The 16204-nt window shown below is 37.4% G+C and overlaps 3 protein-coding genes across 5 annotated transcripts in view; 2 read left to right on the top strand and 1 right to left on the bottom strand.

Annotated features, from left to right (window-relative positions):
* The window catches only part of NUP37 (nucleoporin 37), an 18170-nt gene extending 13185 nt beyond the window's left edge, over window positions 1-4985 (top strand). For all 3 annotated transcript variants that reach the window (XM_072401139.1, XM_072401138.1, XM_072401140.1), the window contains exons 6-10: window positions 2635-2725; window positions 3824-4005; window positions 4462-4512; window positions 4635-4728; window positions 4808-4985. In XM_072401139.1, the coding sequence (XP_072257240.1) occupies window positions 2635-2725; window positions 3824-4005; window positions 4462-4512; window positions 4635-4728; window positions 4808-4921 (532 nt within the window). In that variant the 3' untranslated portion in view covers window positions 4922-4985. The remainder of the gene's footprint in view (window positions 1-2634; window positions 2726-3823; window positions 4006-4461; window positions 4513-4634; window positions 4729-4807) is intronic.
* The window catches only part of PARPBP (PARP1 binding protein), a 35741-nt gene extending 23932 nt beyond the window's left edge, over window positions 1-11809 (bottom strand). The window contains exons 1-2 of the mRNA XM_072401134.1: window positions 11706-11809; window positions 8938-9165 (exon numbers count right to left, since the gene is read on the bottom strand). Of these exons, the coding sequence (XP_072257235.1) occupies window positions 8938-8994 (57 nt within the window). The 5' untranslated portion in view covers window positions 8995-9165; window positions 11706-11809. The remainder of the gene's footprint in view (window positions 1-8937; window positions 9166-11705) is intronic.
* Window positions 11810-11838: 29 nt separating this feature from the next.
* On the top strand, window positions 11839-15927 carry WASHC3 (WASH complex subunit 3; the record flags this gene model as incomplete). The annotated part of the gene is given in 6 exon segments (XM_072401143.1): window positions 11839-11980; window positions 12439-12537; window positions 14135-14200; window positions 14313-14438; window positions 15589-15708; window positions 15863-15927. Coding segments are annotated over 6 exon segments (527 nt in total), but the record flags the coding sequence as incomplete, so codon positions are not given.
* Window positions 15928-16204: the final 277 nt, after the last annotated feature.

Here is a 16204-nt window from a genome sequence, read left to right as displayed (position 1 = left end):
TTGAATTGTATGTATTTGTGTATTATAATTTGTGTTTCATATAGAAATTTGTAAAGTGAGACATGAAAGATCTCTGTGCCTTATTCAATTTCCATATTACAAGTGTATAGCACAGCAGAATAAAAAAAATGATCTTGGCTGCAATACTACATGCATCTTTTTCTGTTTGTGTATATAAATATAATTTATATTTTCATTTGTCAGAAATCCTTTGTGCCCCCAACTTCCTATTTGGAATAACATTGCCGCTGCATTGCGTTTGCTACAATGAAAACCCAAGCAGTACCATGTTCTTTGCCCACTGGTCTACAAAACTCCTTTTCTTGCCACTACTTTGTTGTCCACTCCACTTGCACATATACAAAAAAAACTGCATTGCTTTCAAAGTTTCTGCAACTACTTTTTTTATGGACAAGGATAATTAGTTCTGGGTGTCTGACCAATATTATTGTCATTAGAAATACTTGCAATGATTAGAACTTCTCTTGCAGGGATTTTACAAATCTGGCAGAGAGAGAGACATAAAAGAAGTTTATTCCTTCTTCATTGGCTTAAAATTTGGGTTATACTGCTGACTACAGGTGGATTGGGCATAGAAGCTGTAGGTCAGCCCAGGATAATCCCCTACCACTATCAGTCTTATTTTTTTACAAGAGTCCTAAGGGGGCCTTTGGGTTTTTTCAGACTCCATAATGTTATATGATTATGCCACGGAAAGCTTTCTAGGTCTAGAGCTCTTGCCTCAGCGTGGGGACAATGTCTGTGTTCAGGTATGAAAATCTTGGCAGGGTAGTATCTGAGAGAACCACAGCTGTAATTTTAGCTATGGTGGGAAACTCCTTCAGGGTTAAATACTTTCAAAGGACAGGGACTTCAGATTTCTCATTAGAGCACAGGAAGTGTACCAGCTGATTTATAATCAACAAGATTCTTTCATTAAGAATTTTTTAGCAAAGGATGCAGAATGAAAAAATCTGCTACAAAGTTTACTAAAACTTTTGTTATGTACTTTATTCACCCAGAGGGTGTTTTTTTTTTTCTCTCAACAGAAGTAGAGTTACGCTTTAAGGTTTTATCATTTCAAAGTATAATATTTTTTGTATTTTGTCAAGAACAAAATGTACATATAGATATTTTATATGGCATTTTCAAACATGAAATAAGCACATTGTCAGCATTTGCTTCTTAAATGTTTCTGTGTAGTGATGGCTTAATTCTTGGGAAATGGTTTATGACATTGGAAAGAAACCAGAAAGCATTGCCAACTATATTAAAAACTAAGTACGCTCTAAAAGAACACCAAGAGCGCTTTCAAAAGGTCAGCTTGCTCTCATTCTGCTTAACTTTAAATTCATCATTTCTCTTGTAAAGAGTAGCTTTTACATCTCAGACTTGTATCCGTTCAGATAAGTAAAAACAAATCTGTCTTTAATCCATAAATGGTCCCTATATTTTTGGGGGTTTACAAGCTTAGAAAATATGTTACATTTTAGCATAATTACTTTTACCAACCATTGTTTATTTTTTACTAACTTGTAGTTGAGATTTGTTCTGCTTATTTTGTTAAACACATTCAATTGAGGTTAGGAGAGGACTCTAAATGTGTGTGGATACCCAGTCATGTATTTACTGCTGCAGTTTGAGGCAGAGACACTTGTAAAATAAAGGTTTACTAAGAGAAAAGCAGGGGCTGCCATTTTCATTTTTGTACACAGCTTTAATACACAATTAAACGTCAGGACCCCCAGTTTGCATACTAGTGGTAAGGTTTCAAAAGTACCAAAGGCATTGGATCAGAATGACAGCCAATATACGAACAGTTCAAAAAGGAGAAATTCACAGTTGCAGCCTAAATATAATTGCAGATCTGCTGGGCCTTCTTTTACAGTGTGCCAAATGCTGGAATGTCTTTTTGGACAAAGTGATTTAATAATCACTGAGCCCTTAAGAGTGTATTTTGCCTAAATAATGTAGGTCCGACAAGAAAGGAGCATTGAATCTTATGTGTTAAGGTAAGAAATCAGCAAATATCAATTTGGAAGGGGGGGATGTAATGCTGACACTTTTCTCAGAAAAAGTGAGAAAACTTTTTTTTAACTCCAGTGTGTGAGTGGCTGGGGAAATTGTGGTAATTTTCCTGCCATTGTCACTTATGCCATCTCCCAGAAACTATCACACAACACACTTTTAAACAAACTGGTGAGAAAGGGGATACAGCAGCAGTATGCAGGTGACTGAAGGGAGCTTTTGATGGGAGGACTTTCTAGAAGAAGGTTAACCTGTTATATCTGTTTTTTTTTTCTAGGAAAGAAATAATAGTATAGGAGATGCTCTCACCCGGCCATGTAGCCATTACATTTTGGCCTTTGTTAAAGTTGCTCATGCTTACAGTGGCCCATTTTCCTTCTGCAAACATTCCACCATTAGGAACTACTATTCACTGACTGTCTGATTTATCTTAACACCTTCCTGAACATCTAAAATATACTTATTTTAAACCAGAGAACCACCCTACATCAGAAGCAATGTATGCATTCATGTATGGTTCATTAATAAATGTTTCTGTATAATTATTCTCTCAGACACAAAAAATATTTCCCTTTTAAAGTGTTGCATTGTTTTGTTTTTTCTTAGAATTTGGGATTTAGGAGGAAAACAGATTGCAATGTTTATGCTACAATCTCCTGGGATGAGTGTGGCTTGGCATCCAGAAGAAGCTTTTAAGGTTTGAAAATTCTACTTTTTCTATGGAATTGAGTTCAAATAGGTTTTTATACTGCTAATTTTATCATCAATTGTTTTATGTGGAGGAAGAGTCATTTCAGTGTAATCTGTTTATTTATACTTACTGTGATGCTGGATTTGGCTATTCTATAAATCAGGTATGCATTTTCCACATATACATATGCATGTTTTATTTAAGTATATTAAAAGGGTTAATGGAAGATTAAATCTGCTGTCATTTATTTTCTTTTGCCACCTGTGTTCAATTTCTCTTTTGCTTCCTGACCTAAAAATTCAACAGTAATATGGAGGATAACTTTCTAAAGTGAGGTCTGTTTTATTTTAGACAAGGTCCTGCCACACTGTTTTGATTGAGTTTAAATATCTACAATAACTGGTTCATTGCAACACCTTGACTCTTTTCTTTCCTAGCCATTCTGTTTTAGATTTGCTGTGTGCTTGGGATCATTGTCCTGTTGTATGACCCAGTTTTGGCCAAGCTTTATCAGTCACACAGATGGTATCACATTTGACTCTTGGATTTTTGTATACTGAGGAGTTATTAACATGTATTTATTTACCACGGGGATATTATGCAATGCTTACAAATTATAGTAATATTAATAACTGTGCCTCCAGGGGTCTCACAATCTAATGTCTCTACCATAGTCATGTCATTACCACAGTCTAAGTCTGCATGTTTTTGGAATGTGGGAGGAAACCGGAGTGTCCAGAGAAAACCCAGACAGACACAGTGGGAACCTTGAGGCAGAGTCCTGGCCGAGATTCAAACCCAGAGTTTCAGTCACTGAGATAACCATGCTCTTCCGACACTGCTTCTGCTTTTTGATAAATAAAAAAATGACACTGTGTAATATGCTATGTGTGTTGTTTATTTTAGGTATTCATTTTAAGACCTGCTAAGGACCAGATATTCTTTTTATTTTAATTATGGCCTAATATGCAAAATCGTGGAGTTAAAAGAATGTCCTTTCTTCTTCATATGACCGTGTTTTTATTTAGCTTTTTTCAGCTGATGGGCTTTTTTTTTATTCAGATTTTGTTTTTATAATGTATTAATACTTTTTTTTTTCTTCAGCTAATGATTGCAGAGAAGACTGGCACCATACGTTTTTATGATTTGACTACACAGCAGGCCATTCTGTCCCTTGAATCTTTGCAAGTTCCTATAATGTCTGCAGATTGGTGTTTGAAGAACACCTTTAGGGTTGGAGCAGTTGCAGGAAATGACTGGGTTATTTGGGAAATGCCACGATCAAGGTTGGTTCCTATTTTTTATTTACTTACAAACCTAATAATTATTTTAATAAAAGATAATTTCCTTTTGCTGTATTTTTATGATGATCGAATCTTGGCAACATCTGCATTGTAGGTGTCCAAGAGCAGTAATGCCCTCTGGTTCTTTACCACAGGTCTAAAAAAAAAGTTCAACATAAAAGATACAATGTTGTTTGAAGTTAACAAAAAATCTAAAAATAGCAGATATAAAAACACTGGAAAGATAAGATGCCCAAGATAATTTCCTCCTCCAGGTAGAGTATATAGTGGAGTAAGATTCTGAAAAGAGTATTACTAATTTTGTTATTTTGATCAAACAAACTATTCTAAATAAGCAGAATCTCACACATAGCATGTATTCAGTTCTTATGTTTTACATTTTAACTTATTACAATTTGACTTTCTCAGACACTGTTAACATTATGAACTTGTTTTTAGCTATCCACAGGATAACAAGCCTTCCCATGCTGACAGAGCAAGATCTTTCAGGTATGTATGTTATATGGGATGTTTAGATTTTTCCCCAACATTTACTATTTGATTTAATTTGGGCTTTTCGGTGGATCTGGGGTGGTATGAATAATTCTGTTTTTGTCATGTTTCCACTGTAGGTGGTCTAAATGTAATGACAACTTGTTTGCAACTACAGGATATCCAGGAAAAATGAACAGCCAACTTCTTATTCATCATTTAGGGCACCCCCATGTAAGATATATATCTTGCTAATAAATGTTGGTTTTGTTTTATAATTATGGACCTTAACAATGTGCCTTTTCTTCTGTAGCCCATTCTCATTGGATCTGCATCTGTGAGATCTGGACTGAGCTGGCATAGAACTCTACCACTCTGTGTAGTTGGTGGCTACCGCAAGCTGTACTTTTGGCTCACTGAAATGTAAATGTTCCATTGCATAAAAGAATTATAACGTTTGTATTAAAAATTTGTATATAAAACCTGATAAACTTTTTTTGTGTTATGTGACTGCATACCAAGTAGGGTGCCAAAGTTGTCGCCAGTAGCACTGGTTGGGTAGAGTGATATCCTGTATGACAATTCAGTCTGTTTCAGGAGAGCAGAAGCTGAAACTTTGACTTATTGTCAGGCAACAACTGCCACTAGTGCCTAATGTTGCTTGGGTCAGAATTTTCACTATCCGATGCCCAGATTGGATAAATAATGATTGAAAGGTGCCTTGCTAAGCTTCTTTGTGTAGAGTCAGTCCTGGAAGGCATTAGCCAAGGATAGCTGTGCAAATATAAACAGTGATGATGGTGCTCACATGATCCTTATTCACAATCATTCAGCCAATCCAACAAAAGGGCAGCTAAAGACAGCTGTCCTCTGCTAAACATTTGTAAGATTCTTCTACAAAATGAGGGCAACAGATGCTGGATCAGTTGTCCTGGGATGTCTGAAGGGATCAGCAATTTCCAGATAAAAATTTAAATATTTTTTACATTCATATTCAGGGCTTTTTTTAAATTTGTTTAGGAATAGATAAGATGTACTATGTACCCCTGTACTTATTCCCCTTAGGGAGCAGATATCTGTCCCCCCCCCCCCCCCCATTATAGACCGCTTCTGGATTCCAATACAACTCTTTACACATGGTCACATGTTGTGGCAATGAGGCCTTCCACCCACTGCTGGAAGCAGGTAGGGGTATGTTTTTTTGCCAAAAATGAAGGGGGTGGGGTACATGCTTTTTGCTTTCATTCTAATTTGACAATTCAGATATCAAAGACACCTATGTAGAGGGGGCAGACATATGCTTGCCCTATATCATTTCCAACAAAACAGCAAGACCTAAGGGGTGTTTATTTTTTATTATAATATTATTTTAAAAATGTAAATTTAAAAACACTGCATCTTTTATCGCTTTAAGGGTTTTCCAGGATATAAAAATCTACAATATTTTTAAACAAGACTCTTGGCCAAATCCCACTGCCATTATACTATTGAGAAACAACAAAAATATTTACTCCCATACTCCAGAGGCAGCTTAGGGTCACAAACCTTTTTCATAATTCACATATATAATGTATTATAATTTGGAAAACATGATTATTTTAGTACATTAAATTCCATATAGAGTGCAACAAAGGGTATCACCAGCGATACAAAAGCATTGTCACTTGATCAATATTCGTAGTATTGATGCGTTTCAGGGAATTCATCCGCTTCATCAGATCACATTTGTTATCACAATGTGGTGAGTTAGCCTAACTACTGCTGGTGGATGTAGTTGTACGTAGTGTAGCATAAGCAACCCACACAAGTCCCAGTATCCTCTTGATTGCTGTGTTCTGGAGCACCACCCCATAGAACAGGGGCAGATAAACATCCCCTCCCTCTTGGATTTTATAAGTTGTCAGAATCGCGTCCATCCTGAACACTGCACCAGTGCAATGAGTTGTTTATCACTGCATCATTTACCTCCAGTTTATACATTGCCCTTGTCACCATCACTTTAATTCATGTGAATTTTTATCAGTTTAATCATACATTACTGTTAATGAATAAAAGTTGTTATTATAGAAGTGGGCAAATGAGTGCTACAGCATTTGGGATTAGTGTTTCTTTTCTTTTTAAAAATCATAATTTTAAAAGAAATATACATTTACAGCAATATATCAGTATATCTAGTATCTGAAAATCATAACTCATCATACTCATCATGCCCATTTAACAAACTTTGGAAATCATTCTAAAAGATTTGCTAACGCAAGAAAAAAAAAAAGGTCAGTATCTTAAATATATACTTGGCCTTTTTTTACTTCTGAAAAGTCCTATTTTATGAAGTAATCATCATGTCCTGTGTTTCAACACAGAGGCTGTAATGTGATCCACTGCCCTACAAGAGCTTCAACATCCTGAGCCAAGTTTGTGGAACAGGTTAACTTGTTCCTCTACAAGAGGCTTTGCTGACTAGATGTGAAAAAAAAAGTTTAAAGTTGCTTAAGTCTTTATTTCGAATGACTTTTCTAAATATTATTGCCAAGAGTTTGCCACAAGAAAAATAGCTCACAGTATATTAGAGGCTCTTGTTTTGTGCATACATCTCTTTAATGTGTTCCCAAAACAAGCATTAGATCATTTAATTTTAGTGTCTTTTTGCCAACAGAGGCTACATTTTAGGAATAAAAGTTCATTTGGTCTGGCAATCAGTGTCTGGCATTGCCACATGTAGAACAACCTCCATTTTGTATGATGAAATAATTTTGGTAGGTTAGAAATGCATCTTTATATAGAGCAAAGAGCTGCTTGTTGGACATTAATGAATTTGTGTGACTGTAAGGGATACAAATGCACAATGTATAGTGAGGATGGTAGAGAGAAAGTGACTTGTTCTGCAAGAGTATGATAGCTAACTATGCTGTCGTCTGTAGGCTTGAGGAAGCAGCAGAAATGTTCCCACTGGGGTAGACAGAGGCAGGGACACAACATCTTGCCTATTTAACCACCTGAGCGTTACACTGATTTCTAGATTTCTGTTCCAAAAGCGTCACAGGTTTTCATGAAATTTTTTTTTTTGCTGGATTAGCACAGCGGGACCAGGTAAGTGGGGATTTTAGTGTAGGCGAAAAAATACGGGGTTAGCCAAAAGAGCAAAAATATTTAGTGCGAGAAATTACGGGCTTAGCGGTTAGGGGGTTAAGAGCAATCCTGTTCAGGAATTAGCAGGTTCTGTTCTGAGGAGACATTGTAGTTTGAGAACTCCCCTCCAGCCGTCTGACATGTGAGCGGTTCCAATGAAAGACACCAGTCTTGATAAATGCTTATCAGAGGAGAGTTGTGACTGCAAAGTAATTTTCCACAGCTCAACAAGCCAACATACAAGCCTAACAGTGGCAAGCAATCTATAAGTGAACATGAGAAGTATTCCCCCAAGTTTATTGTCTGCTATTGCCTACTTACAATTCAAGTATACTTCTTTACTATTTTACCTACTATCCTAACCAGCATTACATTTCCTTTCCAAATAGACTACTGGCTGCATTCCTTAAAGAAAAAAAAAAAGATTTACCTAATCTTTTAAAATCAACATTCTGCTAAAACACCCATCATAAATTAGATAAAAGGAACCCTTAAGGATTCAATGTTTTGTCTTATCAATCAAAAAATCCTAATGTTTAGCTAATTTTAGAAGTAGCCTGATTTTTTCTGTTGTTACGATCAAGGGGTGGTCATCTATATTCTTTCTCCACTAACTGGTGCTTCACTGACTTGGAACAGTTAACAGTGGCAGTTTCCACTTTTAGAAAAACCTCTTCAATAGTAATAATTTCAGTGTCTAGACAAATCTCTCCAACATTGTTTTTAATGTACAGTGCTGCCTAATATGTTGGCTCTATATAAATACTGTTTAATATTAATAATTGTCATAATTCTCAGATCATTCTGAGAAATTCAAAATTATCTTAGTTAGATTCTAGGAATTCTACAATATATATAAATTCTGACCTGGTATTTCAATAGGTTCTAAGATACTATTTCAAATTGCTGACAATACTGGCCATAATTCCACAAAAGAAATCACTATGGTATGTTTGCACAGCGGGTTCACATGAGTACAGCAATGTACAGGCACACAGTGACCTCAGTCTATCGACCTATAAGCCAAATTATACCTTGATATTCAATGTACACAGTAAACTCCTAGCTTGTTGTGCATTCTTTAAAGTGCACTAAGGCTTGAAGCCGCCTTAATAAAACCTGAGGCCATGCCATGAACCTCAGAATTAATCCAATGAATACAAACTTTGAAAGGTAACCAAATAGCTACATAGGTCGCTACTCCTTGCTTGCTTTCTTCCTTCTAAATGTTCTAGTTTCTTAGCTGCATTACATGTTTAGTACATGCAGGCACTTAAAGAGGAACTAAACTCAAAACTGCAAAAAAAATACACTTACCTTCAATCCAACAGGGCAGTCCGAGCCCTCCGGGGTGTCCTGCATTGGGTCCCGCATCTCCGGCTCTGGGCACCACCATCTTCTCTTCTTCCTGGTTCTTCATCTTACGTCACCCGACCCAGGCATGAGATCAGGTGAAAAAGGCTGCGCGCATGCGTGAGATCAGCAAATTTTTCTCTTTGCGCAAAAAGGCCCAGAGCTTGGGGAAGAGGAATCCTCCAGTGCCACCTTAAAACAATCACATAAATTACATTCCCCCATTATGTTGCTCAGCTTGAAATTCTTCAAGTCTTCATGTATACATTGTCCACATGCCTTAATGCACCGGGTGCTCTGGCAGCGCCAGGTTCCAGGATCGAATCTCGGCAAGAACACTATCTGCATGGAGTTTGCAAGTTCTCCCCATGTTTGTGTGGGTTTTCTCCAGGTACTCTGGTTTCCTCCCATATCCCCAAAAAACATGCAATTAGGTTAATTGGCTGCCCCCCAAAATTGACCTTGGACTGGATTAAAAAGACATATGACTGAGGTAGAGACATTAGAATTTGAGCTCCTTTGATGGTCAGTTAGTGACATGACTATGCACTTTGTGCAGCGCTGCGTAATATGATGATGCTATATAAACACTGTGTTTTAATAATAATAGTTCACATAATGCACCGAGGTTCTGCAATGTGATTGGCTAGTTCACATCTAGAAAACAAGGGGTACCACAAAAGCAATTATCTACTTTACATCTAAAGCTATTTTGTTTAGTTTTGTATATAGTAAGGAATAGTACGACCCCTGCCAGTTTTATAGCCCCTTTTGAAAAATTTCAAAACAGTGAAACTCCATACACATTCTTGGTTATAGTTGCTGGAATTGATCATTGGCATTGCTTCCAGGGACGGTAAAACTAATGAATATTGTACAAACAGAACTATAAAACTATATGGTAGTTGTTAGCAGCTGGCACCACAGTGCTGGTTATTTAAAAATTGATTTGACCTATATACTGGTATCACTCCCTGCTGCCCCTATTCATTCTCTACGGGGCTGCTGTGGGGAGAAGCTACCTGGAAGTGTCCCCCCTGAGGCAGCATTTCCTTGGCATGAGGAAACAATAACCACACAGACCCATCATAACCAGTGTGAATGTAGCCTTACCATCCTCAGCAAGGGCACAGATAGGAAAAGAAACTTGACATGGTGCTCTAACCTTTCTACACTCTATCCACAACTAAAATCAAAAACCTTTACAGGTAGTCCCTGAGTTAAGGACATCTGATATACGGACGCCTCCTAGATACGAACGGGGCCTCTTGTAACTCTTTAATGACCAAGACAAACTCTGCAGTTGTTTCCTTTTGTATTTCAAAGCACAGCTTGCTCCACAAGTTAATGAATGTCTAGGTTCCATAAAGGTTTTTTTTTTTGCTTTGTTTGTGATTAACTCACAGTGAGGATTCTAAACAGTAACTGACACCATGCTGCCTAATATTATGTTCAGACAAACATCTGTCCTAATTACATTTATTAAAATAATGTACCTGTTCCCACTTACATACAAATTCAACTTAAGAACAAACCTAAAGTGCCGATCTCGTATGTAAACCAGGAACTACCTGTAATCTATAAATACACTATAGAGACACTGGTGTTTTATCACTGCTGTGTTCCTTCATACCAACATTTATATGAGATAAATACAATAGTATTTAAAAAACTGTAGGAATCTAGAAAACAACAGATTCATTTAAACCAGGACCTCCCTCAGACTTAATACACACATGCATTTGTATCTGAGGAAATCACCGGCAAAATGGCCTTACTATGCAGACATCATTTCGTATAAGTGTTTCCCCTAGCCATAGTACTCAGTGACATTTTACTCACCACTTTCTAAAGTCATGGTCATGGCATAAGAAAGCTGACGATGAAGCAAACTGATGTTTACTGGTGTTTATTGTGATTTAAGCAACCCGTGTGGACACGATATATAATCAAAGCTGCATTTTCTAGAGTTATTTTTGTGACGAAAGCCCACAACAAAGATGATGGCTGCGGCTTTTGCCGCCTATAATAGATTACCGACTTGTTCCCATCCAGTAGAAGGGCCGTCCCTCTAGAGCAGAGGTCAGCAAACTTTTTTTTTGGCTACCAGGCCATTTTTGAGTCCCATGCTGAGTGCTCCGCCCTTCACCAGGAATGCCCTTGAAGGGAACTCCATTACCTCCGCAATGCATATGGAGGAGAGAGAACACAAGTGCTGGATGGGAATTACCCTGGATTTGTATGAGTGGGCTAGTTCCTATCCCTATACTGGACCTTAACACTAGGAGGCATGAAAAGGTCCTTGTGCTGGATGGGAAATAGCCTGCTCATATATACCCCATATCACCTGTCTCCCCCTTGCTGAACCCCCATATCACCTCACATTAATAGGAGTGCACCCCATCTTGAACCCCCATATTAGCCTGCAATAACACCAGTATACAAAACACCTGTTTTTACTTTTTTTCCCATCCTTCCATAATAATACCAGTTCACCCATCATCTGCCTGACACTTCCTTCACCCTCATTTCTTACTGCAATAATAGTAATGCATTCCATCACCTAACACTCCCTTTCCTGAACCCCCATCATCACCCTGCAATGTCAGTGACCCCATCACCTGTCTCCTCCATATCCCCCTACATAACTACCTGTGCACCCTACAAAAAGGGTTTAACACCCCATAAATAACCCTGACAGCGTATAATACATAAATCACACACAAACTTACCTTCTGTGCTGTGTCAGGAGACAGATAATGTATTTTTCCTGCTTTTCAAATGTAGTTTCCCGGGATTCAAGTTTGATTCGTGTAGCCCCGCCCCCTTTATGGTCTCTGCACAACGTCACTTCCGGGTGCTTGTGCTGAATGGGAACTAGCCGCTACCCATCGGGAGATCACGGGACCAGTCATCTGACTGTGCAAGGAAGTGTTCCTGAAGTGAAGCTGCAGGGATGGATGAGGATGGGCTCCCTATAGTTGGGTCTGGGATAGACCTCACTAAGGTTAGTCATTGTTATAGCTGCTATTTCACTTTCTCTTATTACTGTCTTATGTGTTCTCTGACAGGGCTGCACACACAGCTCTATTATTATTATTATCCAGGCTAGACTTGTAGAGCTTGGGGGGGGGTGTGCGCAATACTGTTGTTATCATTAGTTTTAATAATAGTTGTGCAGCCATAGACAAGAATGAGAGCACTGGTTCTCCCTATATTGTAAGAAGCCTCTCTCGGGTACAGCTCCGGCCACAATTACTTTGCAGCACCAGTCCAACTTGTAACCTGAAGGGTCACCCTACTTCCAAAATCAAAGACAAATAAAATAACCCTATCACCCTTCAATCTTAACACCTACAAAAGTGATTATGACAAAAGCCATATCTTATAGACTCACATCCATTGGGCTGAATGCTCCTCCCTATTGTATGCCGTCTGCTTTAATGTTGTATTTCTTTCTGGCAGGTCCCGGCAATCCAACAGAAGAGAACTGTGGCTTTCCTGAATCAGTTTGTGGTGCACACGGTTCAGTTCCTCAATCGCTTCTCAACTGTGTGTGAAGAGGTTTGTTATATCCAATGTGGGCATTGGGGACGGTAAACTTTATTTCATTTATAAAAACGGTTAGGAAGCTGCAGCAGTATTTGTAAGGGTTCTGCTCTATATTGGAGGTTGAAGATTTACAGCCACCCCTTAAATTGGTAAATAGTTATGCAGAAACGAGGAGACAGAAAAAAGAGGGGTTTGTGGCTAAAGAGGCTTTAATGTATTATATTTATGGATTCATTTATACATTTCTTATACATAATTACAGACAGTACATAAGGCACATCCATGGCCCATTAAACAGTCATGGGGTCTGGATGTTGGTATTATACATCAGATTCCTAAACACAATACTGCAACCATGTTCGTTTATATAGGAACATGTTTAAATAAATATATCGTATATATAGGAACATGTTTAAATGTTTATATAGGAATAATTACTTTGTAACAATAATACATTGAATGGCAACAGGTATGATGCATGTATGATTAAAGTGACATTGTCATATGAAAAAAAATACATAGTTGAATATTCACCTAAAACAAAACTAAACTCGTTGGTGGGTGGTGAGCTTCTGCCATAATCAGCAAATATTCATAGCATACGTACCTTGTGCTGTCGCCCAGGATCTGTCATCCCTGCAACGATGGAAGCTGCCTTCCTCACTGATTGGATGATGTGACTCTTGCACATTATCCCCAGCCGGTTTGCTAAGCCAAGCTCTAAGCTACACTGTACAGAGCTAAAACAAAATAAAAATCCAGGGAGTTAGTTATTTGACATACGAGACATTTCATGTCTCATTTGGCAGATAGTAATACCTGCTGGTGTTTTTTTGTTTTTTTTTATTTTTCCGCTTTAATAAATAAGAGCTTTTTGCAAAGTTTTCAGCATCTGACATATTTTTGAGTGTGTTGGATATCTGGCTGCCTGCTTTGATTCCTCCTACTGGCGAATTTATCACTACTGCATTCTGTAGTAGTTGGGGGGAGTTACTGGGGCCAGGCATCTGATACATCCTAAAATATCAGGTTAAGAATTTGCCTTTTATAGACTACAAAACAGAGGAGTGAAGACTTGCCGCACGCTAGAGAGGTAAGTATTAAAAAGTTTCTTTTGCAGGCTGCCAGAACTTCTAATATAGATTTCAAACACATTACATATAGAGGACATTGGACCAGCAGCCAGGAAAACAGCATTTGTTTGTAATGCCAAAGTCAGTAATTGTGTGCCTACTGCTTCCTGTCAATTTACATTAGGATGCTGGTAATAGAGCTGGCTCTCGATCCATTGTCAATCTGTTTTCTACAGCAAAATGCTCCTAGCAAAAGCAATAATGACAACTAGAAGACATGGCAAAATACATTTTAAAAAAATAATATAGAGTCAGAAGATAAATATTATTATGTTGCTGTGTATTTTTTTTTTCCTCAGGCTTGATATTGTGCTATATAATTGCTTGGTTGATATTCCTTATACCTGCCTAGAGACATTTATTCAGTAGTTTAAACCATTGGAATTGTTGTGTCATGTATGATAACAAGAGAGTAGTACTTTGTTTATGTGATTGCCAAAACATAAAGATAAAAAATGTTTCTTTCTTTTCTTTAGAAATTATCAACCCTTTCACTACGCATTCAACAGATTGAAACAACTCTCAATATTTTAGATGCAAAGGTTTGTAAAACATTCTTTTTGTACTTATTCTCCTAATATGTGCTAAGGCATTAATCAAATATTTGCACCAAATTTATCCACAGTTTCTAAGGTCTTTTTTTTTTCTTCTCAGCTTTCTTCCATACCTGGTTTAGAAGATGTCAAAGCTGAAACGCAACCTCTGCCCAACAGTCTTACCAATGGACACGTACCACCACCAGCAAATACAGAATCTCTTACAGTTTTACCCCAGTCAGATGTGAGTAGATTTATTACCAACAATGTATTTGTCATCTTTAGTAGTGGAGGCCTACCAGTGGGTTCATCAGTCCATCACTTACAATTGTTCCTGGTTCACGCTAATTCATAAAAAAAGAATTGTAATTTACCTTGTTTTATTCCTAAAGATTCCTATTATTCCTAATACAAATCACGTGTATTATTTTGAGTAGCAGTTGACAGTAACCTTGCATATTAGTTCTGATTTACTAAGTAGTTGAAAGTCTTCACACAAGTTAATTTGTGTGAATATACATTTCATTTATCTAGTCATGTGCAGATAAAATGAGTAAAGGGGATATTGTTATTCACATGGAATTATTGACATGTATAGTAATGGACCTTATTACATTCCTTATTTGCATCCCCCAGCCATCACCAAGTTTAGTGTGTATACAGAGATATTAACAGATTATGGCATGACCAAAACAGAGCTTTCTGTTTTTATGCCATAAAACATTGAATGTGCAAATTAACCTATGGTACCCTAGCTTTACTGTTTGACCTTTATGGATTTACATACAAATTGCATGAATTTTGACTTTTATTATTTAAAGACACATCTTGGGTATATGGTGCGGCATATCTATGTAATATTGCACATGATGCTTGATGATGACCAGGTCAGAGCTTAAAGGGACCCTGCAGACTTGTGAGAATCTTCACTTCCTATACAGATGAACTGTCCTATTCCTGTGAACTAACAATCATCCAGAACAGAGATAACCTGGCATAAAACTATTTGAATTTATAGACCGTAATTAGGAGATGTCTAACATGGAAGTTTTTTTTGAGCATGGGACTGTATGACCCACTTTACAAATCTAATCGCAATTTAATTACTAATGATTGGTCTGGGACAGTCTTTTTATCTGATAGTCTGATCTATGTATATGCATCCATTTTATGCATCATTGATGAAGTTGATACTCTGTAGTGTTTGACTTTTGGGGATAACAAGCTCTTACTAGGGTTAGATTTGTTCATTGAGTTTTTACATTGCTTCTTGTGGTGAAATAAAAACAGTTACTTTGCCACTCATGTGCCATAGCAGAAAGCAAGCTGGCATGACCAATGTTTAACATTAATCAAGCTTTATTTGCTCATAAATGTTCTATTGTTGTTGGCAGGTGGTGCAGCAAAATTCCATAAATGAAAACACATCACAGAAAGAAGAAGTACAGAGAGACAGCGGTGCAACCGTTGCTAAAGACCCTAGATATGCTAGATATTTGAAGATGGTCCAAGTGGTAAGTTAAGCATTATTGTTAGGGGAAAACCACCCGAAAATGTAATCCTTAAAGGATTGATCACATTAGCTGATGTTTGGGAGCACCGTCAGTCCTAATTACCATTGTTCTTTGTAATAAAGTGGTGTTGACTATATTAACGGTTTTCTTATAGGGGGTACCTGTGATGGCTATCAGAAATAAAATGATTTCAGAAGGACTTAATCCAGATCTCCTAGAGTAAGTCATTTTTAAATCCTTATGGCAACACATTGCTGAGAATCTGTGTGTATGATAAACTGTACAATACATTGGTATAAAAGGTAAAACTCTTTTCTATAAAAATTGGAAGTGTTAGACTGTCTTTCAATTTTTTTTTTCTTTGCTGCATGTGCCTCTTCTTGGGGATTATTCACCCCATTTATCTCTTGTGGTAATCATTGTCATTAAGACCGAAAGTGAAATTAAAATCTGATTATTTGAGCTGTCCTGACATCAATAGGTCATGGGAAATTTT

This window comes from Pyxicephalus adspersus, chromosome 2, assembly GCF_032062135.1.
Source record: "Pyxicephalus adspersus chromosome 2, UCB_Pads_2.0, whole genome shotgun sequence".
Lineage (NCBI taxonomy): Eukaryota > Metazoa > Chordata > Amphibia > Anura > Pyxicephalidae > Pyxicephalus > Pyxicephalus adspersus.
The sequence above is the reverse complement of the archived record's forward strand: the minus strand, read 5'-3'. Positions and strand labels throughout refer to the sequence as shown.